Source organism: Leptonychotes weddellii, chromosome 8 (genome assembly GCF_054177405.1).
Source record: "Leptonychotes weddellii isolate Sample4059 chromosome 8, ASM5417740v2, whole genome shotgun sequence".
NCBI lineage: Eukaryota > Metazoa > Chordata > Mammalia > Carnivora > Phocidae > Leptonychotes > Leptonychotes weddellii.
Genome location: NC_138376.1, coordinates 115,323,591 through 115,351,010, shown reverse-complemented (window position 1 = coordinate 115,351,010; position 27,420 = coordinate 115,323,591). Strand labels below are relative to the sequence as shown.

Below are 27,420 nucleotides of genomic sequence, written 5' to 3'. Positions count from 1 at the left end.
CTTGGTTGACAAATGGGGACCAATATCAGGAATATTCCCCCTAGCTCAATTCAGTCTTATAAAATCATATAAGGTCACTTTCTCAAGTGTACCTTCAGGTGATGGATAATGTTTAAAAAAAAAAATCACTGTGAATTCTGTAATAACACATTGCATGAATGTATTTCCATGTTGCTTCCACAAGGAAACTTCCATTTATCAGGAATCTAAACAACAGTCATGGTGAGACAAAAAGTGTTCTCCTCTGTGGTCTGCTGCTGTGTGAAGGGAAGCTGGGGGTGGACAAGGAGGGGAGGGGTGGGGGGAGGAGAGAAGCAGTGAGGTGGGCATGTGGGATGTGGGACTGAGTGTGAAAAAGCAGCTTCCACCACGTGCTCTGAGACCAGAGTTGATTTCAAGTCAACTCCCTTATTCTAATATTGGTGTCTTTGTGCTTAGGGATGTTAAGTCAGAAGGAATTCTGGTGCATGGGATATAGAATCAAAAGTCCTGCATTTGAATCCCACTCCTCTTCTTTCTTGAGCAATGTGAGTTCAGGTGATTTATTTCACCTCTCCAGCTAGGATGCCCACATATGGAAAAGGGAGTGAATACCTCCGAATTGAGAAAGGACTTGATTAGATAACACACAGTGGAAACATTGGAAAATGCCAGCGATTATCCCATCTAGACTCAGAGTTCTTAAGAGTTGTGTTGCTTTTTAAGAATTTACCAGCATATGACACAAATAACTGACCTAAAATAGACACATTTAATCAACATAGGATTAACTGTACAAAGTTTAATATGTGGAGATAACCTGAGTAAGCAAAGATGAAATAGTATTTTGAAAATTTTAAGTGTGAATTGCATTGTTGTCGCATATGAAAAATTAACTTATTTAATACACCTTCATTAACTGATTCCTGACTTCAGGCACTGAGTACCCACTAGGAAGTGCATGAAGAAATGCATCCTACAGGAGCTCATAGGATAGTTGGGGAAGCCAGACATGAACACAAACTCTGAGAGCAATATTAACAGCACTGAGGAGGTAGCTATTGAGATGAATAGACAATGAGCTAGAATGCTTCTTTCTTCAATCGTGTGGGATCAATGGGGCTTATTATTTGTGATCCCTGAGCTCTGCACACTGAAGGTGGATAGACACCTGGATAATCGAGACCCTGGGTTACCCAGTACACAGTGGTCAGAAATCCTAAGAATCTCCTTTGAACCTCATTTTAACTTGCTTAGTTCCTAGGACCTCCAAGTGGAGCAATATGTAACTTTAAATTATTTTTCAGGCTGAGAATTAGACTTCCTTGAGCTCTGGGCAATGTTTGGGTTTGTTTCAGGGACCCCGGTCGACACAGAAGCCCCATGGCAGCTTCATTCTTGGGATGTGACCTTTTTCCAGGAATTGCTCAAAAAGTGCCCAAAAAGTCGGAGTGAGCTGACCTTTAAAAAATTAGATAAAAGGGGCACCTGGGTGGCTCAGTCAGTTAAGCATCTGCCTTCAGCTCAGGTCATGATCTCAGGGTCCTGAGATTGAGCCCTGCGTCCTGCTCTCTGCTCAGCCCCTTACCCCTTTCTCTCTCAAATAAATAAAATAAAATCTTTAAAAAAAAATTAGATAAAAGACAGTGTTTTTTAACTGAAATACATTGCTGCCTAACTATTAAAGATATCTAGATTTCCGGTCCGAAGATGCTCAGTGACCTCTAGAAGTATGTTATCATGGAGAGAGCCGTGCTGTATTTGCTGATGTTGGAATACACAGGTATCTCCTTGCTATGTGACCAGCATAGTTGCTTGGGCTTGTTCTGGGGTCTAACACAGAAAGGATTTTTTTTTAAGCCTCTGAAGAAGCTCTGTTATTGAATTATTGATTTTACATTTCACTTGCCACTTCCACAACCCTCCCACCACTTCCCTCGACACAGACATCTGGGACAAAGCTGCCGATGTTTTTTAACAAATCAGATCAACTGCAATTCTAGATGATTTGTAGTTAATCCCAATTTCAGCTAGCTATTTTTTTTTTTTTTTTGTGGATTAGTTTTTCACCCAGGTAGCTAAACAGACTGTATTTAGCTCTAGTTTACAAAGATTCTAACACAGCCACTTGCTATCAATGGGGGGGTTCCCTAGAGCTCACCACACTATCATACCATTGAAAGACAACTTATCAACTCGTGCACGAGTGTTTTGCACCTCAGGTGCTTGAAAAGCTCTACAGGCGCTTTTCTTTTCCTTTTTCCATTCATTCATTCATGCATGCATGCGGTATGTCAGATTCTGCTGCTAGAGGTTGCATGATCAATGTCCCTTACAGGCTCTCCTGCTTCCGATATGCTGTAGGTTGAAGGTTAGTCACATTCTTTCCAAAATTAGTGAATTTAGCTTTTTTTTTTTGTTCCTCCCCGGGGCTCCAGCCTGCTTTCTTTGAAGGGAAATGGTCAAGGTTTCACTTGGCTTTTTCACACCTCTCACTCTCCTTCCTGTACACGGCAAGTACTCCAAGGTTACCGCTCTTGGAGGACCTTTTGCTGGCAGTGGTATAGACATATGGCTGGGGAATCTCTAAGTCAAAGAAATCGTCAGACTTTGCTGCTGAATTACCCAAGAAGGGATGGGCAAGAGAGGAGGGGCAGACGTGACTAAGAAGAGAGACATGAGAAAGCCGAGAGCACCATCAAGGTGAAGAGAAAGGCGAACCGTGGCCTGACCACCCTTGAGGGGCATGCTGGGAAAGGAGGAGACTGGCATCTTTTGGGGACCCACCTGCCAAGGGGCTGTGTGCCAAGAGCCCAGCCACAATTTCATGCTAGGCCTGCGGGCCTGGCCTACATCTTTGTTTGGCTGTTTGGATCTAGCTTCCTTCTTTGGACAAATACAATTTATGTCCACTAAAGAAAAGCTTGCTACGCGTTTTCTCTCCATGCTTTGGAAAGTTACCAAAACCGGAAAAGGAAAATCCTATAAATCTCTGCTCATCCAGATCTTTCTTGTTCTGAAAAGAAGCCCAGCACGAGTTTCCCATCAGGGCAACCTTCTCTAACTCCTCCAGCCCACACTGAGTTCTCCCCGAGAGCCCCGATGGATTCACGGCCGAACCACGAAATTCAGTCATTAATCATCCTCCACCACAGAGGGGCTGTGGAGGCAGGAAATCCCAGGACACCCTGGAGGCCAGGATTCCCGGAGAGCTGGGTCCCGGGCGGGCTCTTCTTCTCCAACACCTCAAGTCGTGTGCAGTCTCTCTTTTCCCATCTGCATCCCCCAAAACACGGGCTGAGTAGCTGTACGTTGACTTGAGGCTCCAAGACTACATGCTCACGCATTGCTTTCTCATGGCTGGTTTCAAGTCACAAGAGCAGAAATTGTGTTTCAAATGGCTTCTTCTTCCTCGTCACATGGCATCCCAGAGCTGGCACGCAGTACTTTGTCTACTCTTTCTGGAATGTGCTACACGTCAGACACTGCTGTGCACTCACTGGCAGGTGCCACAGACACGCTGACCATCTGCAGAGCATTCAGTGATTCTCCCAATCTGACCAGATTGGAATCTCCTGGAGGCTTGTAAGAATGCAGATCACTGGGCTGCGCTTTCAGGGTTTCTGATTTTATAGGTCTGCCGCCCCAGATTTGTATTTCTGACAAGCGGCCGGCTGATGCTGATGCTGTCGGGTGAGAGAACCACATTGTGAGAACAGGTTTGTTCTCAGAGGGGTGCTACCTTAGCCAGGTGTCCTTATACTAACCACCGTCATCTATCTGAACGCCTCTTAAGAAAGGGTCACCCTCTGTTTGAAAAAAAAAAATGCCTTGAGGAGCCTGCTTGGTGGGGTGAGACCCTTGGGATGTCAGCCAGCGTCAAGATATCAGGAAGGGGAAGTCACTCCTCAGGAGACAAGGCATGGAATTGGGGAGGTTTGCTCCCAAAGGAAGACTCATGAAGAGCCGAGAAGGGAGGCAGGAGAAAAAGGACCAGGGGAGGTGGGGGACCAGGCTCTCCTGTGAAAGATTTTGTGTCGTGCTGTAAAACCTGTCTTAAAAAAAAATTATTTTAATTCCAGTATAGTTAACATACAGTGTTATATTAGTCTCATGTGTACAATATAGTGATTCAACAATTCTATGCATTACTCAGTGCTCATTATGATAAGTGCACTCCTCAGCCCCTGTATTTCATCCGTCTCCCCACCTACCTCCCCTCTGGTAACCATCTGTTTGTTCTCTAGAGTGCAGAGTCTGTTTTTTGGGTTGTCTCTTTTTTCCCTTTGTTTTGTTTCTTAAATTCCACATGTGAGTGAAATCATGATATTTGTCTTTCTCTGGCTTATTTCGCTTAGCGTTGTGCTCTCTGGATCCATCCATGTTGTTGCAAGTGGCAAGATTTCATACTTTCTTATGGTTGAGTAATATGCCATTGTAGATATATACCACTTCTTTATCCATTCATCTATCCATCTAGGGTTGCTTCCATAATTTAGCTATTATAAATAATGCTGCAATAAACATAGGGGTGCATATATCCTTTTGAACTAGTGTTTTTGTATTCTTTGGGTAAATACCCAATAGTGTGAGTACTAGATCATATGGCTCTATTTTTAATTTTTGGGGAACCTCCATAGTGTCTTCCAGAGTGGCTGCACCAGTTTGCATTCCCACCAGCAGTGCTTGAGGGTTCCTATTTCTCCACACTCTTGCCAACACTTGTTGTTTTTTGTGTTTTTGATTTTAGCCGTTCTGACAGGTGTGAGGTCATTGTGGTTTTGATTTGCATTTCTGTGATGATGAGTGATGTTGAGCATTTTTCCTGTTTATTTGCCATCTGTATGTCTTCTTTGGAGAAATGTCTGTTCATGTCTTCTGCCCATTTTTAAATTGGATTATGTTTTTTTTCTTTTTCTGGTGTTGAGTTGTCTAAGTTCTTTTTATATTTTGGATACTAATCCTTTATCAGATATGTCATTTGCAAAACCTGTCTGTATTCCCTGTCTCTGCCCTACTGACCCTCCCCAAATCTTCAACACAAATAAGAAGGAATTCAGGGGAAAAGAGACCATGAGAAGATTCTGGAAAATACAAGAATCCTACAGAGGGTCTCAAGGCTCCACAGATGGCAGGACTGGAATTCATGGTGGCACTGGAGCCCATCTTGCCCAGCATTTCAGGGGTGGGAGAGCTTCAAGGGCATCTGGGTTACTCCATGGCTGAAAGCCGAGTTTTCCATGCGTTCTTTCAGACCTAGACAAGCATTTATTTTATTTAATATTTTAATTTTAAACATTAGGTCTTTAAAGAAAGAATGGACCTGAAATTCCATTAATATGGCTCTAATCACAATGATATCCTATCGTAGTAGTGCTATGAATTTTTTCAAACTTACAGTGTTCTGTGATCTTCACCAGATCTCTGATCTTGTCAGAGAGCAAGGGCTGGTGTTAGTTTGACATTTCTATTGGGAAACAGAGGCAAAAGAGATGAGCCATCAAAGCACGGTTTAGAGTGCAGTTCTCATGACAGCAGGTCCAGGGAGCGTCCCCCAAGGTGACCTGGGGCAGGGCCTTTGTTCTTTGCACCCTATTTTCCTCTCAAATGAGCTAGCTACAGAGTTCAATTCTAATTCTGAGAAAAATCAACATTTAGAATAGCATTTTGGAATATTCCAGGAAGGAGGTTAAATCATTTTGTCCTTAACATCTGAGTCTCAAATCCAGAGCCTTAGCTTTTTCCTTTAAAATCTGCATGTTGTCTGCCTGCAGGAGGGAAGTAGGGAAAAGAGTGATCACACTTCACTCTCTCTCTCTCCATTTTACAGTCACATGTTATACTCTGATATAAATCTTGTAGCTAGAATATAAGATGTTCACAGCCAAATCCCTCCATTTTTTGGCAACACAGGCTCCATCTGTCTTTATGGTCGACAAACAAATCAATTTCATTCTAAATCAAAATGAGGGGTTTCCTAGGCAGCTGTAGGGGCTTTCCAGCATTGGCCCAGGAGAATTCTGGGATGGGCAGGACCCAGAGGCCCCTCCCACTTAACTCATCTTTTTCAGGGACCATCTCTGGTCAGGTGAGGTCAAGTTTATTTATTTCTTTTCTTTTCTTTCTTTCTTTTTTTTTTTTTTAAAGATTTTATTTATTTATGTATTAGAGAGCGAGCGAGAGAGAAACAGCATGAGAGGGGAGAAGGTCAGAGGGAGAAGCAGGCTCGCCGCTGAGCCGGGATCCCGATGTGGGACTCGATCCCAGGACCCTGGGATCACGACCTGAGCCGAAGGCAGTCGCTTAACCAACTGAGCCACCCAGGCGCCCTATTTCTTTTCTTTTTTTAAAGATTTATTTATTTGAGAGAGGAGAGAGAGTGCACGTATGAGCGGGAAGGGCAGAGGGACAGGGAGAGAGAATCTGAAGCAGACTCCCACTGAGGGGGGAGCCTATCTCCCGACCCTGAGATCACAACTTAAGCCGGAACCAAGAGTTGGCAGCTTAGCCAACCGTGCCACCCTTGGACCCCAGGTGAGGTCAATGAGACTCCTTAACAGGGAAGAGGACAAGATCCCACCCTTGGCCAAGAGGGGTTTGTGGTCCAAAAGAGGAGCAGCTTCATGTTGCGGGGCGGGAGTACCAAGGGGGACCTTTCCTCTCTCCCCCTTGGCTCCCTAATGTGCCAGATTCATTTCCTTCTTATGCATTTCCTGCCCTTAAGTGAGGATCTCTGCTTCACAGAAAACAGTGCTAAGCGGTAGGGACTGGAAGCAGCCTGCCCTAGTTAGTAAGCAGGTGGCAGAGCCAGGATTCGAACTCGTGTTATGCCAAGCCCATATCCTATGCTAGTCCATCCACTGGTTCCTCAAAGCCTGCCTGTGAGAAAGTAAGAATGAGTGACTTCTTTCATAAATATAAATTCATGTCTTTTTAATTTGAAGACTATGTTCTTAGGGTTTTTGGGGGGGGTGTTAAACTGTCCGTTTTTTTTTTCCCCTCAAAATCATAGTGGTATAGAGTAATTCTTTCCTCCCCTTCCTCCTTTCTTCTCCTTTTTTCTTTTTGTTTTGACTTGACCAGGATGAAAAACCCCTGGCCATTCTATTTTGGTTCCATGTTTCCCTTCTTTTTCTTTTTTTTTTTTTTTCATGTTACATAAATTCCCGAAGCCTGGGACCCCTGCTTAATCCGAAGTAACTCATCAGAGTTTAAGAATAGCTCAGCTCTGACGTCAGGGCCACCCCCGTGGTCTCGGTGTCGCGCTGGAACTGATGTAGGAGTCACTGCCGCAGCGCATTTGGTTCCCAGGCGACGCTAACTTGAACTAGGACTACTGAGGACGTCTCAGTGAGAGGTCATCCCTTCCCTAGGCTGAAGCTTCTTTCTCCTTTAAGATTTCCGCTTTCTTCTTTGGATTCTCCAAGTATCTGGTTTCTTGCATGGCTTGAATGTGCAAATCGGCCCAGATTCTTCGAAACCACTTTTATTCCGTTTTCTACACAGTTAATTGATCATGGTGAAGCCTGAGCACGTTCGTTCTATTTCAAGCGTTCTGCTAATTTTGACAAGCGATGGGAAATTGTATGGGGCCGCGTTAAGAAGTGACAGCCACCTTACCCTTGAACGAAGCGCTGCGATCGGGACCCAGGGAGCAAATCTGCAGCTTGATCGGCAAGCTCCCCGTGCTGACTTCACATTCCATGGTGTTAATCAGCCGTGGGACAGAGCTGCCAGTGACCCTGCGACTTCTTTGAACGCCGTCCCCCGTGGACTCAGGGCAGCTGCGAGCCGTGCACTCCCTCGGCCTCAGAGCCACGTCTTCAAATACCGCCCTGTCTGCACCATCCCGGCTTCGGGCCCCTGGAGGGTCTCTCGGCTCCGAGTCCTTTAATTTCCTTTATGGACGTAGTAAATCATTCCACACACCACTGAGCAGGGGAAAAGCCCGATTTATTAGACCTACCTGCTTGGTTCTTATAGAGTAAGATTCCCACATTGAATGATTTTCTCTCTTCCAGTTTTTGCTTTTCATAGTTTTGAATGCTTAAGTAAAAGATGTCTGGAGTATCCCTCAGCAGCTGAGCAGGGCAGTGCTGGTCCTGTCAGGCCTCTAGCGACAAGCTACTGTCACTTCTCTCTCTCTCCAGCTTATTGCACCTTCCTCTTTCCCACGGCATCTCCCCCCCCCTTCCGCCCCCCCAATAAATAAATAAATAAAATCTTAAAAAAAAAATCTATATAGGTCCCTGATTTTGATATGGTAAAATAAGCCCAAATGCAAATGGCAGTTCAAGTGTGGATGTATATTTTGGGCGTTGTGCCCTCTAATACCTGAGTGTATGTGCTACTCATTTCTTGCTTCTCATAACTAATGAGTCCAGGTTTTACCCAAATGACCTCACTCTTGTGAATTATAAGCATCACCTAAAAGAGAATGTATTTTTCCAAAAGCCAAAAAAGTTGAAGAATTTAGAATTCCTTGGTCTCCAAATTAAGACCAAAAATATCTCTTGCTCTTTGATCTTTCTTTTTCTGAGGGGAACATGACTTTGATACAGAAGTGTTGATGAAAGACGCCTAGAAGAAACCATTAACCTTAATGAGTTAAAACATCGTGATCAAATTTACTTTGCTTTATATTTGGTTTTTTACTCCTTGCGTCCTTTTTGACACTTAAGAAATATGTGGATTCCCGGAACAGAGTAAAAGGAGACTCATAGGGAGGGAAGTAGACAAGCACTCCCTGTTGTACATTATCTAGGCTTTTCTCCCCTTCCATTTGCATTTATTTATTTATTTATTTATTTATTTATTTATTTATTTAAGACAGAGAGAACGAGAGAGAGAGCACATGAGAGGGGGGAGGGTCAGAGGCAGAAGCAGGCTCCCTGCCGAGCAGGGAGCCCGATGCGGGACTCGATCCAGGACTCCAGGATCATGACCTGAGCCGAAGGCAGTCGCTTAACCAACTGAGCCACCCAGGCGCCCCCATTTGCATTTATTGAAGCGAGACAATTGTAATGCAGAATGGTATTTAGGATCTTGTTTTCCTGGCTGCCTGGTTAGAAAGTGACCACAGGTCCTTTAGGAGCTGCTCCGATTATTAGTATAGTTGGAATTAGATTCCTAGATTGTTTTCTTCAGTCTCTGAAAGGGAGCAGAGACTGGGAGTCTCTTACTCCAGCTACATCACGAAAAGTCACTTAAAGCAACTCAAATAGAAATTAGTGATTAAAAATCTAAACAAAAGCAGCTTTAAAAAAATACTTCTCTTTCCTGATTTCTGGAATAGTTTACTTGAAATTTACCCTGAAATTTTAAGAATTGTTTAAACAAACTGAATAGCTAACTAACTAAAGCCTACCCCAGTTCAATGATCTTTTGTCATGTCACCTTGTTTTATTTTAGTTACAATATTTATCATTATCACATTATCTTGCTTGTTTGTTTATCTGGGAAAGAAATGGAATCCAGGAAGGAAAATGGAAACTGAGTACCTTTTCGGCCTAGAATGTTAGATTCTTGAGATCAGAGACTTTATCTTGCTCACTGCTGAGTCTCTAGGTTTAGCACAGCACTTCGCACATAGTAGGGCTTCCATAAGTATGAATGAATGAATGAATGAATAAATATTTCCATCTGCAATAACTTTCCCAGGTAAATTATTATTATTATTGTTATTATTATTATTTTGCTATTAGACAACAAAGTTGCATAAATAATTTGGATACTGAGCGAAAAAAATTAAAGTGGGATAGGCCTGGGGTGCCTGGGTGGTTCAGTTGGTTAAGCATCTGCCTTCAGCTCAGGTCATGATCTCCGGGGTCCTGGGATTGAGCCCCGCGTTGTGTTCCCTGCTCAGTGGGGAGTCTGCTTCTCCCTCTCCCTCTGCCTCTTCCCCCCGCTCATGCTGTCTCTCTCTCAAATAAATAAACAAAATCTTTAAAATAAAATAAAATAATAAAATAAAAAATTGGGATAGGCCTAGGGATCAAGAACCCAGCGCCCAGTGGCAACATCTATGTATAAACTTTTGGTTGGAAATATTGGATTACATTCAGTGTCCATTTGTTGTGTGATAAGGTGACTAAATTTTTATGACATACTAATAGTCCTAGAGTTGGTTATTAAATAGGCTATTTTGTGAGATAGCAATATTCGGCCTGAAAATATCCAATTAGTGAATAAAGAAAATAGAAATAGGGCATTTGACATAAAATAGGCAATTAAATTGATAGAAATGGAATTAAGTGACATTTGAAGGCTTTTTTAAAAAATCAATCACTGGCAACTATTTTTCAAAACCTTTCTTTTTTTTCTTTTTCTTTCTTTCTTTCTTTCATCTTTCCTTCTTCTTTCTTCTTTTCCTCCCTCCCTTCCTTCCTTCCTTCCCCGATTACTGTATAGAATAATTCTTTGACTCAATACTAGGGAAGGGCAAGTTTATTTGTAATATAGTCCTAGTGGAACTGAAAGTTACTTTAGCAGTGTGCTCTTATTTGATATTAGGTCATTTTCTTGGGAAAAACTTAAGCACTTTACCGAAGAATTTCAAGATTACTTTTCACATTTTGATGAGGACCTGGTGAAATTGTACCATTCAAAAAATAAGAAACAAAGGTCCAGGGGAGACCATCTGAAAACCAGGTTAAAGTTACAAGGAGTTGCCTTATAATTCCGTCGTTACCATTGGATTTTGTCAGTTGTTTGGTCTGGTTGTGTTCTGTGTAGCATAGAACCTATATGATCAATACATTTTTTCCCTCATTAAGGTAAACTCTAAATTCACATGTGATGACTGAGCATCAAATGATAAGAAGCAGAGTTGAACCTTGAGAAACTTAATAGAATTTTATAATTGAGAAATGGAGCTTGACATTTCTGAGGAAAGTGATAGTTTGTGACAGAGCACCTAACAATGTGGCAAATCAGGGAATGGATTGGACTGAACGGAGGCGTTTTAAATGGTTGACGCCATGACACAAAGCAGGTGGAGAAGAGCTGGCTCTCCTGAGAAGGCGCCATTACAGCGGTGGCCTGGGTAATTTCACCCCCAACCCGGGCTCCCCTGGGCTAACACGCAATGCCAGACCCAAGGCAAGTTCAAATGGTGAATGTAGTTCTTGTTGAGAGTGAAGGCTATCCCAGTGAACCACCACAATCGAGTTGGAAAACTCAAAAAGAGATACATGTGTGCGTAGGAGCAGAGAATGGGACTTCTGTGAGGTAGAGGAGAGCACTAGGCAGCACAGCCTGAAGAGCAAAGTTGGCCATGATCCTATAAGTTCAGCCAGTGCAGACTCAAGGAGGGATCTGGAGGGTTAAATCCGCAGAAGTTGTATACAGCAGGGAGGGGAACCTTGAATAATAGTTGGCTAGTTAGTTTAATTGAGAGAGGTGAACTTGATAATTTTCCTGAAAAATCCACTTTTGGTTGTGACCTATCGCATGCTCTTTCCCTGAAATCACTGCTCCAAGCTCAGTGCCTAGGAGCCCTAGTGATTCAGATGGTGAAGTGGCTTTACGCTAAAATGGCCAGTCCATGCTATGCATGCCTCTGGAATTAACCGTCAGTATTGAAAACACACGTTCCTCAGAGCTTACATTCTGTCTCACAGTCTCTTCTCCTTAGAACCCTGGCTCCCGGGCTCCCCTCCCTGCCCACTCAGCCTCCCTCAGCGTTAACGCCCACCATGCATTCAAACAGGCTGTGGTAATATTCACAAGAGCAGTAGTCCTCAAGTTAGGGTGAGGGAGCTTTGCTGAGCTAAGATGCTAGACACCAGCAAGGCTCACCCACAAGGATCGGGCTTGAACATTCGGATTCAAATTCATGCATTCACAGGTTATAGTTTGCCACATGCCATGAACCTATATATCACTTGAGACTGGTTAAAAGTAAAATATTAAATATGCATCAGTTATGAGTCTATTGCAATTTATGTGGAAGTGCTTTGGAAACCGGAATGCCTTTAACCTTTTTCTTGGTCACAGACCACTTTGAGAATCTAGTGAAAGCATGTACCCCTTCCCAAGAGAAATACATAGAGTATGGTTATACCTATAACATTTTGCATATAAATTCAAAGAGTTCACAGATCATCTGATGTCATAGATTCCCTGATCTAAAGGGATTTATAAATATAAAATGTTATTAAGAGTATTCTTTTTACATTTAGATGAACAGCAGAATGTAGAATTGTACATTTAACATGATCTCAATGATACACTACATATAGGAAAGTATACGTATATAGAAAAGACCGGAAAGACATGCACTAAGATGTAAGTAGTACTTCCATTTGGGTGGTGAATTTGTGATGTATTTTAATTTTTTTCTATGAATTTGTTATATTTTCCCAATTTAAAAATGATATTTTTACCAGCTTGTTTTCACAAAAGTAGCTGTTTATTGTGACCAATTATGGAAATACTGGGCAGAGCCCTCAAAAACAAATCTAAAAAGACAGACACGGTGGTGGTCACTCTTCTGGGTGGCTGTTCATTCACAACATTTACCAGTCTCTGGGATCAGGTGATCTGTACCACAGGAATTTTCCTCCTGGTCTTCCAATTGGTGTGGGGGTGGGGGCCTGACTCAGCTGAATCATTCATTGTCTTTTCTCAAGATTTTTCTGAACCGTAACTAGCAAGGAGCCAGCCAGTTCCTCTGTGATGACAGAAGTTGTGAGTGAGGTCTAGAAGAGGGGAGTGGGGGACACACTTCCTGCTGGTCTGCAAGGAGAGAGAGAGCCAGAGAGACACTTCATAGTTCCCGGTTCTAGTCCCCTGTGAGCCCAGCTCACCCTCGTCCTTCTTGCGTTTTGGTTTTTCAATTCTCCCTTTGATTTATACCTTGTATTCTTCCAACAAATTTCCCTTTTGTCTGAACTAGTTAGAGCTGGATTTCTGGCACCGGAAACCAGCAAGTCCACACAATTAACAAAAGTATATTTTTAAGTATTCAAGAATCAAATTTGACCCAAGTTGTGAAATCAATGAAATCGACAATATTTCTTGACACACAAGGTGGCTGGCTCTGGGTGTGTGGCATTGTGTAGGACAGAGGGAGTTCAAAAAGCAGAGACAAATGGGGATTATTGGTGCAGATCCTTAGCTCCTTCTGTTCATTTAGAAGGTGGAAATTGGCCTCTTGGTTCTATGTAGAAACAAACAATAATGGGATTGTTCAAACCCTGGTTATAACCATAAAAATTACAGGTCACTTCTCTCACTTATGAATGTGATGCTTGGGATAACAAATTTACAAGTGAATGAAAGATAAACATATTTTCTAATTCAATGAGCTAGAAAACAATCCCTTCGTTAATTTGGCAACCTGAAGATATCTGAGCTCTGCTAAAGAGAAAAATCTCCGCAAATTGGTAGAGATACTCCATGAGAATAAACAACTTTACAGAGGAGTTTGTGCTCTTGACATAGCAAGGCCAATTCCATTTCAACAAATATTTAACTGTAATGAAAGTGGTTAGAAATACCAGGGCATGGCTTAATTATTCTAGGAATATTTGACATAGTGAAATTTCAAAAGACCAGCTTCATTAAAATATAACTCATCCGAGCTAAAAGCTCCAACTTCAAATCCAGTTCTATCTGTATCCTATGGAAAATAATATTTTCTATTGGCAAATGTGTGTTTCTACTGAGCTTAGAAACGGCCTGCCCCAGACAATGTGGTAAGCAGACCATGATGGAGCCAATTCCAACTTTGGAGGCTGGTTAGAGTGGTAAAGCCAGCGGGAAAGAATTTTGAGTTCACATCCAAACCAACTCTAAGATAATGAGACTTAGATTTTTTAAAAAAATCAACATACTATAACCTATGTACTCTAATTCAAGTAAAAGGTATGTTCACATTTCTTGGAAGCCAACGGATATCATTATCACAATATTTTAGATTGGGACTTTGAGTCATCCGATCTTACATGCCCGATGTCTTTAGATGATTCTAGATTTGGGATTTGATGAGATAGCTATGATATCAGCACTTTCGGCAGGCAGGGCTTTCAAACTAGGTAGAATCTCAAGTGTTTATTTTATTGTGGGTTTTGATATGAATTACTAAACTACTTTTTAGAAACGTACCAATTTTATTCCCATCAGTGGATTATTTCATCATGCCCTCTGTTCATCCCGTGCATCAGGACACTTAACTCTGTCTGCCACTGAAGTACCAACAGTAATGTCACATTGTTTCACTTCTAATTTCTTTATTAATGAAGATAAACATTTTCTCTTCTTAGCCTTTTGCAGAGCTAAGTTCTGAGAAGTAATATGTTCTTTGCACACATTTACTCCTTTTACTGATTTATGTAAGTTCTTTATATAGTAATTTCAATCTTTCTTCTGCCATTTTTGCCACAAATATTTCCCTGTTTTATCTTATTTTATTTTATTTTATTTATTTTTTAAGTAGGCTCCACGCCCAGCAAGGAGCCCAATGTGGGGCTTGAACTCATGACTCTGAGATCAAGACCTGAGCTGGGATCAAGAGTCAGATGAGATCAAGAGCTGGTTGCTTAACCAACTGAGCCACCCAGTCACTCCTCCCTGTTTTTAAACTGTGATACTTTTTTTTTTTTTTGAGACTCATCAATTCTTGCTCTTTTTTTCTTTGTGATTTCTCCCATTGTGTTTACCTTTAAAGTCCTTCCCTATCCCCAAATCAGATACCTCTGATTAATGTTCACTTTCACAATGTAACATAAATCCTATCAATTCACTGGATCAGAGAGGCATATTTGGGGTAATAGAGTGAAATCGCTTTAATTTTGAACAGTATGTTTTTCTTTATGCTATTTTAAAAAAAGAGAGAGAGAAAAGAGGGCAAAATGGAAAGGCAAATACCCGTAGTCCCTGAGATCCTAGGGTGTTTGTTGGGTCTGAGTGTGTAGAAGAGGAAACCAGCAGTGACTTGCCTCTGCCCTCGCAGTGCTTCTGGGTTTCAAGTTAGTGTTCTGGCCAGAGTCAGGAAAATAGCTAGAGGCCTGGATTTGCTAACAGCCCCAGTGCAAGTTACAACGAAAACACAAATGTCTCCTATCGCACCTGACCATCAAGTGGATTAAGTGCCTGGAAATCCAGGGATGAAATGAAGGGCACTCTTTTTGGGAAGAGAGGTTAGTGGAGGAGCGGGGGAGCCTGGGGAGCCTGATTCCCAGCATCTTTTCTTTCTGCCCTCCCCCTCTCCTTCCTTACTCTTATGCCCCGTCCCCAAGACTTGGACAGTTATTTACAAGGAATGGGAAAAGGGTTCAGTTTTATTGTTCCTCTCAACCAAGTTTACATCCGTAATCCAACTTCACTGCCATTTTTCTCTTAACTTCCTTGAAACTAAAATTTGCCCTGAAAGTGAGAGGTGGAACACAGTAAAGATCAAAGCAGGTAAAAAATATGTCTTATTCTGGTCGAATCTCCCAATGAGAGGCTGGTGTCTGGAATTAGAGCTTCAGAAATGCCCCCAGATGAGGAGCAGCTGTTTTCTATTTGTGTAATCAAACCCTTAGGCTGAGTCAAGTGCTACCTGCCATCGACTCACAAGGGAACCCTGTAGTTATTGCGTGATAAGTACATCTATGAATGAAGGAACATGAAAATTATTTCCTATACATTGGCCACGGAGGCATAATTTAGGCAAAAGAGCAATAGAAATGGAATCAGATGGTTCTAGAATCAGTTCAGCTACTATGCCACCTAACTGAGCCTCCTTGAGCCTCAGTTTCCAAATCTATCGTAGCTGTCTATCCACAGAGTTGATACAACATATTCGAAAGCATTTTAACACATGGTCTGGAACTCAAAAGTGCAGCACAGCATGTCCAGCTGAAATAAAATTTTACCTGACTCCTAAACTATCCAATCAAATACACTATTTTTCATTTATGAATTCTAAAATATTAATTTAAAACCATTTTAATTTTAGCATATATATTTCAATGCCAACTATTACACATAAAACCCTCTTTGGGGAGAACTAAAGCCTGGACATTGATCAGAGTTAAGCTGGCCAATACTAGGCAATATTTATAATTATGGGAATCCTTTACCTTTTAATCACTTCAGTGAAAGGGAGATTCTAGGCATACAGGTTAATAATTTTCAGTGTGAGAATGGTAATAAATGATTCCTACATTTCCTGGGATATATGGTTGGCCAGTTTGTTTGAGGCTGGTGCTCCTGAACCTGAGGTCAGAGATCTGCTTTTAGGTCCATCAGTTTTGCCACGTTTTCCACCCAAACTGGTCTGAAGCAGCCTAAGACAGGCAGGTTTCTAATCCATCATCCTTGCTTGAAAAATGAGCCAGGCTCCCTGACTGACAGTGAATCAGTGCTCTGATGTCTGTCTGTCTGTGCTCACATGGAAGTCAAAGGACAATTAGTGTAAAAGAAAAGAAACTGCAGGACTTGGAAAGAAAATACCCATTTTAAGAAAAAAAAATCAAAACCAAAAACTGTATTTTGGGTAGAGTAAATTAGAGCTGGTCTTCCCAACCTTTTTTTTTTTTCCCATATAATGGCACATCTAGAGTATTGTTAGATTTGTACAGTAGCACTCCGGTGTCAGTTGGAGGGAATTTAGGACCTAGTCCCAGCTGCTTATGGCCACACAGAGGGCTGAGGGGATCGATGTAATGTCCGTTAGGAACCCTGCCTCTGAGGACAATGAAATCCGGGAAGGGATGAGCAGGCTCACTGGACTCCACACACCCACACATCTCAAACTGAAATCCTCTGCCCACTAGAGCAACTCTCCCTCCCATTGCTCATTTATATCCCATTGCTCATTTATATCAGTCATTTATATCACTTATATCATCTCTAGCCATGCTGGCATACCTGAGTTAATGCTATATTTTCCCTTAGCTCCTTTTGGTCCATTCAACTCAACAAATATTCACAGAGTACCTTTGTGTGGAGCACCATTTTCCAATTGGTGGAAATCAGTCATGGAGCCATCCTGAAGTTCTGCCTTTGGCCCTTCTTCTCCAATCTCTTAGCCAACCCCTGTCCAACCCCTGGGCACACATGGCGATGACTAATGGGGTTTTGCCTTGCTTTCCTTCACCCATTATATAGTCAGAGGCCGAATTCCTCTCAGATGTTCCCCATTTTCTGCATGCCACCCATTGGCCAAGCCAGCTAAGAGACAGCAGGCAGGGAGCCCAGATGATATCATTCACAGAGCTCAGTGTCTCGGGAGATAGAGCCTGCGAAGAAGGGCAGTGAATGCAGGAGAGCTCTGGGTGGGCAAAGGGAGAGTAATCAGCTCATCTGCTAATTGATTGAGAAAAAAAAAAATGATTTCCTCATGTTTCTTTTCTATTCTGAAACGACTAAGGGCTCCTCATTGTCCTTAGGATAAAATAACAGTTTCCTCTAAAAATCCTCGGCAGTCAGGCTCAGTTTAATCTCGCCTTTTTGGATATGCATCCTGGCCTTGTCACTTAGTGGGTGATCACAGGTTCATTATTTAGCTTCATGGGGACTTTATTTCCTATTACACAAACAGGATACAATACCTTTCTTGTAGATCTGCCGCAAGGTCAGATCTTCGTTATGCTTTAGATCTGCCCTATTTTTTATACAAATTCCACCGTCCCTGGAACAAATTCCACAGGAAACCTCCTCCCTGTTCAAATCTTCACTGATCTCTCACCTTCTCCATATTTAAGCTCCTATGCATGCCAATCAATTTTTATTCATTAAAAAATATTTGACCTGAGAGTTATCTGAATCCTTTTCTAGCTTGGACTGGCTTGCTGACAGAGCCATATGGGATTCTTAACTTCGTCCTACATCCTTGTTTGTTTCACCGTACCCACCCTGTAAGTCTATGGCTGCGGTGGTGGTCTTGCTTGAGGGTCATTATGACCATCAAGTCACCACAGCAGGCAACTCCCGATGATCGAATCAGAACTTCAATCATGTAATTACACAACACGCTCAGGAAAGCTGATCTGATAAAGACCGATTTTTAAACATACTATAGTAATTTAAAAACAATGGCAACAACACGGGAGCAGGTCACACAGCTTGGGAAAGATAATAGGCTGCGTGCACGGTGTGTGCGTTGTGTTTTACATACGCTAGGGGCCATACTCCTCTAAAGCACGGAAGGAAAATAAGCAGGTGTGGGAGAGAAAGGAGGTTTGGAAAGACCTTGGATTTCCTGAGTAAAATGTTATGGCTCCGGCTCCCCCTAGTGTGCTGAACAACACAGATACCCCAGTGTGCAAAGGCTGAGTTCAAGCTCAAGAGTTGAGCATTTTTATCTCCAGCTGCCAACCTCACCCGAACAACGGGAGAGCTCCATTTTGCTCCCCACTGCAGAACCAAGCACAGACGAAATGCGGCGGATGTTCTTTATCCAATCCGATTTGAGCACCAGTCCTCATGGAAGTCGTGAATTGATTCGAGGCATCCAAATAATATTAAAGACTATTTAAAAATCACCTTAAAAAGAGTTTCCACTTTCTCGTGAAGTAGGGGGATGTAATTAAGGAGCATGAGCAAAACTGAAAGATGATTCCTTGTTCATTATTTTACTAAAAATGTTATTTGCCCCCACCTTCTATCTATCAAAATGTTAATTATCTGCAAATACATTTTCCTCAAGCAGGATACATGAGCCACTTGGAAGACCAAACATCGAACCATAGCAGAAGGAAAGCAACTCTTCCAATGGGGGGAAAATGACACATTAAAGCAATGTTTCTCAAAGTGTAATCTCCAGAACACTAGTTCCACAACTATTAATAGGTCTAACTTCATAAAGGTTTCATGACAAATAGTTTTGAGAAATGTGGGGTTCGACAAAGATAAACTGACTTTTTAAAAAAATATTTATTTCTTTATTTCAGAGAAACAGAGAGAGAGAGAGCACGAGTGGGAGGGGAGAGGGAGAGAGAGAATCCCAAGCAGACTCTGTGCTGAGCGTGGAGCCCGGCACGGAGCTCAGTCTCACGACCACGAGATCACCACCTGAGCCGAAACCAAGAGTCAGATGCTTAACCGACTGTGCCACCCAGGTGCCCCAAGATAAGCTGACTTTTAAAAACTGCAGTATTCTTCCAGACCCTTAGTGTGCTCTTAAAATACCACTGTACTGTGTGACATTTTGAGCTAAAGCATTTTCCAACTTGTTTAGCGCAAGGACTTTTTTTCATGCCTATCTCACACACCTGGTTCATGAATTATCTTTTGGGAATATGCACTGGATTAGAATTTCATTAACTTTCAATCAAAGATGGAGAGCAAATAGGAAAGTATGCCAGAGGAGGAAAGGAGATGGTAAATTCGATATAAGCAGCAAATAGGGTGGCTGTAAAGAAGTTTGTGATCAGTAAAAAATTAGTAACACAAAAGATTTAGAGTCCTCTAATGGCAGTCCCGTAATGGAGTCAGAAGGCTCGACCACGCTGCATACATCACCAGCCCACGAAATCATTGCCACACTTCTCCCAAAATGTCAGAGTAGTGATGCCATGTTGAGAATAAAATGCCAAAAAGTACAGTACCCCATCCTACTGGGTTTCCAACCTTTACGAAAACTTTTCTTGTGCGTACCCTGTACTAATTGACATGGATGTTTTAGGCTCTTTATCATGGACAGGATCACAGATATGCAGGGTACTTTAAAGAAGTTAGAAGATGCCTGTATTTAGAAGCTGTGAGTTAGGGAGGATTCCTGTAACGCACAACCTCCTCCCAAAGAGAATGTTAGAGAAAACTGGAAATCCATAAAGTGGTTTGCCTTGAATAATGGCACAGATTAAGAATACTGACCCGTGTCCACTAGAATGTGCCTACTCATACTGGTTCCTTTCGCATCTCCCAAAGGCTGCTTTCCATGGACTCAGTGATAGGTCAGGTGGAACCACGTGCAGGCGTGAGGGATTGGGGGCATGGATGGACCTAGAATTATGTGTACTATAGGCTCTCTTGCTGGGGACAGAGCACTTTGTGGAGAAAACGAACATTCATCAGCCCCTAAAGGCTTGTGGCTCTCAGTCTCTTAGCATATGGTGGTGGAGGGTGGGGTGGGGGGACAAAGTTCATTCCAGAAGCAACTCTTGGTTTTCAATGGACCTCCTATTTTCCAGCTGGGCTGACTTCAGGCAGGGAGAGGTCAAGTGACTTATTACTCCAGCGCCCAGTGAAATAGAGCAGCTGGGAGGTGAACTTTGGGACTTCACTGGTGTGCAGCGTCTGCCCTTGTCAGCCAGCAGCTCTGCTTCCTGGTTCTCGAGGCTTCTCTAGCTGCCCCACGCAGCCAGCATGCTGCGTCTGGCGCGGCCGACCTGACGGCTGTCTCTGCTCAGGACTGGAGTAGGAGGCATGTTACAGGTCAAGTCTGAATGTTCTGGCAGCACAGCATAAGGCAGATTGCTCCATGCCTGCTCGAAGCATACAGTGTCTGGCGAAAGCCAGATTGAAGATAGCTAAACGCACACGCCAAGATTCCAAAGGAAAAACTTAGCTCACATTTTTCCTTTGCACGGTGATTTTTCTTCCCTTCCTTTTCTTTTTTTCTCTTCCTAAGGGAATCCCCATGTTGACAAGTTGAAAGCCAAAGGGCACAAGGGGTCAGTTCACAATTCTGTGACCCATGAACACCCGTGGGCCCGGGTGTTCCTTGGGAATCTGCAGGCCTGGGAGCTGCGAGCCAAGCCTGGCCTACGCAGAAAGGAATTCTCGAGTGCGGGAAGCAGTTGGTGGGCGAGGGGAGAGGCCGGGGAGGGCTCGGGGCCTGGGTACTCTCTCGCTCCGGGTTTCCAGGGGCAAGTCTACACTCGCCTGCCACGAGTTTTATGAGCTGCATTTGACTTTATTTTTTGAGGTCCTTCTGAAACTCCTTACAAGAAGTAGAACGTGAATCTTCATTTTGCTTTTTCAGAGAAAGAAAACTCTATAATCTGAGAGGGGCAACATGTAGCCCAAATTCTTTGAGGAGAGAGGAACATCTAAAATGAAACAGGTTGATTTCGACATCTGTCTCTGAGGCCTTAAGTGATTAGGGTCTCCCTCTGTGGAAGGGGGTTCCACAGGCCCCACTCCCAGGAGAGCCACATGGGGGGGGTGCGGCGTCCATGAGGCAGGGGGTACCGGATGTGGCTTATCCTTTCCATCCCGGATTTAGGTCAGTAGAGGGACTTTGGCTAGATCATCATTTTAAAGTTTTGATTTGTTTGATATTCGAAAGTTAATCAAACCCTCAATGGAAAAAGTTAACATGTGATGTATTTGCATCTTGTATTTGTCTGGACCTTCAATTCCTTACGTATAAAATAAGGACAAGGGCCAGATGACCGCTGAGCCGCACTGCCGTCGGAGGGGTCTGTGATTTGAGGCTCGCTTCTCTCCTAGTCAGAGATTAGTTCCTCTGCTCTAACTTCTCTGCTAAAATCTGGGTGTTCTGAGAGGAACTGTGTCCCCACAAAACTCATATGTTGATGTCCTAACACCCAGCACCTCAGAATGTGACTGTATTTGGAGATAGGGTCTCTATAGGGCTAATTTCAAGTTAAAATGAAGGAATTGGGGTGGGCGCTAATCCAAGATGAATGGTGTCCTTATTAAAAGAATTTGGGCCCAGACACAAGGGGGCACACAGGTGAGACCATGTGAAGACAGAGAGAGAAGATGCCCAGGTACAAGCCAAAAAGAGAGGCCTCGGGAGAAACCAACATTTTGATCTCAAACTTCTAGCCTCCAGAAGTGTGAGAAAATAAATTTCTGTTGTTTAAGCCAGTCTATGGCCCTAACACACTGAGCTCCGCCAAGATGAATTTTCTGAGCTGTGAAAGAAGTTCTATGTGTTTTTCTTAACAGACTCTTAATATTGGTTTTAGCCTAAAACAGGCTTTTCCTTTGTAGGATATTCAACATACTTAAAAAAAAAATTATTCTCCTCATCACCAGATGTGAAGCAAGTTATTTTAGTAAAATAAATCCTCTTTACATTTACTAAAAGAGAATTTCATAATTTTGACCCACAGAACAATTGTCCTGAATGCTTATGGATCATCACTCTGCCTTCTGAGAAATCCTACCGTTATCCACAACCTTCATTTAAAGCCAAATAGTTCACTGGATGAACTTGCAGGTAACAGCACATTTATGAAGAACCTCAGACCAAACAAAGCAAGTCCAGAGGGGGTATGGTCCAGGTTTTGTTCAGTACTTTTGTCTTTAAAGATCACTCAGAGTCAGACATCATGTGACCAAGTTACAGAACAAATTAAATGATAAATGTAACCACTTGTCACTTGTTGTTTAAGACTCAGACTCTTACTTAAAGCATATTATTACCAAAATAGGTTTTTCTTTTGTCTAGTACCAAGATCCTGATTCTTTCCTTTTACAAAATAGCCACATGTAGTTGGCACGTGGTGTCTGATAGCTAGAAAGCTTGGGGACTCCCTGACTCTCTTGCAAGTCCCCCCCCCTTTTAACATTTTATTTATTTGAGAGGGAGAGAGAACATGAGCAGGAGCAGAGGGAGAGGAAAAAGCAGACTCCTGGCTGAGCAGGGAGCCCAATGCGGGACTCAATCCCAGGACCCTGGGATCATGACCTAAACCAAAGGCAGATGCTTAACCGACTGAGCCACCCAGGTGTCCCCGCAAGCCCCTTTTGATGCAGCTGTGAGATTTCATAAGAAGAGTGTTTCTGGATCAAAACTGCTCGCTTGGGAGGTGAGAATCACCCAGCTTTTGGGGCTCTACCTGTCAGAGAAAGAGATCAGAATACATGCTAAGAGGCGTGGTGTGGCGTATCCTTCCTTGCCTGTGTTAGAGCAATGTGCAGCTGAGACACCAGCAATCAGGGGCTTGAGGGTTCTGCTGAACCACCCCGACACCAAACCAACCAGGACACGTCGGGGTAAAGTCAGCTGCTCGGGCTTGTATACACACAACCAGATGAATGAAGGCCTAGTTCTAGTTCATTTCTTCAGCCAGCTTTTTGATGTCATCCAATCATAAGAATAGAGTTTATGGACTTAAAAAAAAAATACATCTTTCTAAAAAAGGCACGTCTTGATGGAAAAAGGTTGGCCAATTAAGAAGGCCGAGGGCGCTGTGAAGAACGGCAGGCACTTTTATTTTCAGCTATCAACAGAATGGAAAAAAAAAATTTCAACTTATTTATACTCATTTATTTATATGGATAATGAATAAGTTAAGGAACACTTCATCTCAAACACGGATTGCTTTTATTTTAGCTAAGCTAATGTTTCAGTTCCATATATATTTTTGAATTTCCATCCATGTCAAACACCATTTTTTTTTCTTTCTTCTTCTTAAAAAAAAAAAGATTTACAAGCACTTTTACGGCACTCAAGGAAAGTAGGCTGAAGGTTCATAATAATAATTTTCCTTTTAAAAAACATCCATCAGACCAAAATAAAAATCATTTTAATTAACTCCTTCCTGAGTAACTAAAACCTTGGAATGTGCTGAAAGGTTATAATAAATAAGGCAGTCAAAGATCAACCAGCTTAAAATGTATTTTTTAAATTAAACTATGTAAAATGTACAATATATTTCATGAAGTACAAACTGCGTTGGGCTCAGGGCCAAAGAAATGTTGTTATGTGTGCCAATAAACTGATGAAGTGCCTTGACTTTCAGGACGTAGAGGCTATTTGTTGGGACGGAGTAACAGTAAGGCCCTGCAAGTGAGTCCGTCAGCATCTTTTGCTGGGATGTTGTCAGGATCACGGCTGACAATAAATGCCTTTGGACACCCAGTGCTCGTGTGAACTCGGAGGATGATGCATTGCTAACATGACCAGTGGTCCTGATGTTCTGACAAAGAGAGACCACGAAGCCAATTCGATTTTATTTTCAGAGAGTGAGCTTGCACAGTGTGTGAACTAATTATCATTCTTTATATGCAGTTTCAGAGAAATGACTCACCGTGTACCAGGCTGTCGTTCTTGTTTTTTGTTTTCAATAGGACAGCGGTTCTCTGTGCTGCTTTTTAAGGTAGGCCTAATGGTAGGGCCCTGGCCTCTCTCAACAGGACAAAGGATATTTCCTCTTCTAAGAAAATTTTTCTTAAGCACATCTCTGCCCCAGTTCTCTGAGGCAGAAAGGAGGCCCACCAGTGGCCAAATGCTGGATTTTGTGCCTCTGTGGTCCCAGCCTTCGCTGGACTCCTGTGGGGCGGAGCCTTCTCAGTACATCTCATGATAAAGTAGCTTTAGTGCTCACTCGACAGGTTCCAAAGGACTTGCTTTATATCTTGGCTACCATCCAATTTTAGTGAACGAAGAAAAAACTCTAGAGAGACTTGTTGGTTTCTGAAAAGTAGAAAATGTGTAGCTTGTGTAAAGTCAGTCTTATTTACTATTAAGTGTTCCCAACTCACACTTTGCTAGTGCTCTGAAAGGGCTGGCTCTAGGGGAAAAACCATGAAGGAGACAAAATCTGATGCAAGTATCCTGCCTACCATCACCACCTGCACCCTTGCTTCTCGGTTGGCTGTATGTTATCCACCCAGGGATATATGTATATTCAGGGCTGGGGAGGAGGGAGCAGTTAACAATGAAAACAGTTCAGAAGCCGAAGACCCACGGGATCATGAATAGGTGGCAGATGACGGGAGAGAAATGGGGAGAAGAGATATTTGGAGCAATGGAACTGCCCAACAGCTATGCAGACCACTCTGTGGGGAGACACCTATTCAGAGAGCTGGCCAGGCAGACTCTTACCAGAAGCTCTTGCTTCTTCTCTTCTTAATGTCTTAATAAGGTTCTCACGAGAGACCTGCTTCCCTAAGAAATGGGACTGTGGTTTCACAGCTGCCTGAGCAGAACTCAGGACGTCCCCCCCTTTTTTTTTTTTTTTTTACTAAAACCAGGTACCTCCCAAGGGACCAAAGGTGAAAGACGCCAGTGACTGTGGACCCAACTGGGCCAGGGATGTGCCTGGTAGATTATGCATCGTCTGTGGTCAGGCTTAGAACTTCTGCCCACAGCCGCCAAATGCCAGAGCTAAACTGGTTCCTGGGTTTCCAGTGAAAGCAATGCTGGGGAGAGAGATGTTTCATACTGGGTGCAAAGAACACAACCATACCAGTTTCCTGATGTCACGTGACCTCCAGAGTTGCTCTGTCTCGCCTACAGTCTTCCTTACACAGCAAACAAATTCTTTTCCCTGCTACGCTGCTTTGATATCTGTCAGAACGGTGCTTGGAAAGGGACTGTCTCAATGGAGCTTGCCATGGCCTTTGACCTTGAAAGGTACCAAGGCTGTGGAAGGGCTGGGGGTGTGGCACCAACTGACTTCTTTCAGAGATAACTACGCTGCTCTTGGTGAAAGTGTCCCCTGAGATGGACCAGAGGCAGAATTCTACCCACGGGGGCGGAAACCACTCATCCAGGGGCGTCCTCCCTTTTGAGGTCCTTATCAGTCTTAGCTTCTCCTCTTAGATCCTTCTAGAGTGGATTCCCTGGTCTCTGAAGTGGTTTTGTCTTTCTACCGAAAGAGTTAAGTCTGGATGTGTCCTACCACTGAGGTAATATTTTTACAAGTCATTTTACGAATGATAAGTTCCTGGGCTGTGGGCTCTATTTCTCCCCCTCCTCTCAAAATGCTAGAGGGAAAAGCTATGTTATGATGGGATGCCCTGTGATGGAGCCATGTAGTGTACCTGGGACAGGACCCAAGGAGCCAGGAAGACACAATGCAGTCAGACAAGTGAGACCCGCAAAACCGGGCATCTCCCCGTGACCCCAACATGTGGGCATGTTTTGTTCTTTTTAATGCAGCTGAGCGTTAATTTAGTCCCTTAAGGACTTTTCCTCCCCCCCACAAAAGAACTTTCTGGAAAAGGGAGATACAGCTGGTGGAGGCAACACAGTGTGGCATCACCTCTTATAAATATCTTCTAGCCACTTCTCGTCATCTTGCTCCTCGTCATCGATCGGCTCCTCGGTTTCCAGGGGAGTTGGGATAAAGAACTGGGGCCTCAGAGGGGGCCTGCTGACGTGGGACTTCAGTCCAAACTTGCGCTTCAGCAGGTGGAACTGCTCTTTGACGTAGTGGTAGAACTCATACTCGTATCTCATTCGCTGGTAGAGAATCTGCACGGCCTCGGGGGAGGGGACAGTCTTCTTCACGGTCACAGTCATATTTCCAAGTTTCCTATGCTCTGGAAAAGAACCAGGGTTGCACGTGAATAGTCATCTCTAATGCTTTCGCTCAAAAGGAGGAAGGACGAAGCCGTGCATGACGAGCCTAAGACTGGCAGCTCCTTGAGAACAAACTGAGCGCGCAAAGAATAGAAGGGAAAAATGGGTTCCCTGCCCTATTTAGAAAGATTTCACCATATTCTAGGTGTTAATATCAACATTAGTTGACTAAACATAAACGATCCGACATTTCTTTGCACGGGATGTGAACTATGCAATTTGACCACAATTCAGTTATCTACAAATGACACATTCTCCCGAACAGCAGAATCTACCCGGTTTCCCTTTCGACTTCCTGTCCCACACATCAAGGGCTTTACTTTCAGGAGGAAGCACGGGAAAAAGCTCTCACCACTTTCTAACCATCTTGTTTTTTCTTTTAAGGTATTAATATGCATTATTGAGAGTTTAATTTGATATAAAGTCTGTTTGCATTTCATTATTTCCACAGGGCATTTGTCAAGAAAAATAAAGGAAGAACTGCTAGACTCCTTAAAATACAATGTTAACTGCTGTAAATTTTGAATGCTTTTAAAGTTGTGGTCAGTTATAACTAAAATCTGCTTAGTTTTATATTAATGACTAATAATACAATGTTCTATATATTTTACATGTAATGCCTAACAAGAAATGTTATATATATATCATATATATATATATATATATCAATCATAAAATTTTAACCCTATTAAAGTGTACGTATCAGGGGCATTAATAATGTTGTGCAATCAGCACCACTATTTCCAAAATTCTTTCATTGCTCTGAACAGAAACTCTGCACCCACTAAATTCCCTATAACCCTCCCCAGGTAACCTCTAATCTACTCTCTGTCTATGCATTTGCCTTTTTAAGGTACGTCATGTAAGTGGAATCATACAGTATGCCCTTTTGTGTCTGGCTTTTTCAGGTACCATATGTTTTTCATGTTTTCAAGTTCATCCACATTGTATATTTATCAGTATTTCATTCCTTTTTATGAGTGAACAGTATTCCATTATATGGATGTACCACAGTTTGTTTATCCATCTATCCATTGATGGACACTTGGGTTGTTTCTACTTTTTGGCTATTGTGAAGAGTGCTGTTGTGAACACTTATATACAAGTACTTGTTTGTGTCCCTGAATGCAGTTCTTTTGGGCATATACCTAGGAGTGGAATTGCAGGCTCGTGGTTAATTCTCTGTTTAACTTTTAAAGAACCACCAAACTGTTTTC

At 42.7% G+C, this 27,420-nt stretch overlaps 1 protein-coding gene across 5 annotated transcripts in view; it reads right to left on the bottom strand.

Annotated features, from left to right (window-relative positions):
- UST (uronyl 2-sulfotransferase) overlaps positions 1 to 27,420 on the bottom strand; it is a 331,541-nt gene that overhangs the window by 14,908 nt on the left and 289,213 nt on the right. For 2 of the 5 annotated variants that reach the window (XM_081829135.1, XM_081829137.1), the window contains 2 exons: positions 25,884 to 26,163; positions 23,140 to 24,310 (listed from right to left, as the gene is read on the bottom strand). The exons of 2 other annotated variants lie outside the window; for them this stretch is intronic. In XM_081829135.1, coding sequence (XP_081685261.1) covers positions 24,211 to 24,310; positions 25,884 to 26,163 — 380 coding nt within the window. In that variant the 3' untranslated portion in view covers positions 23,140 to 24,210. Of the gene's footprint in view, positions 1 to 23,139; positions 26,164 to 27,420 lie in introns of those variants that run through there. One more of the 5 variants, XM_081829136.1, reaches the window with a different exon arrangement.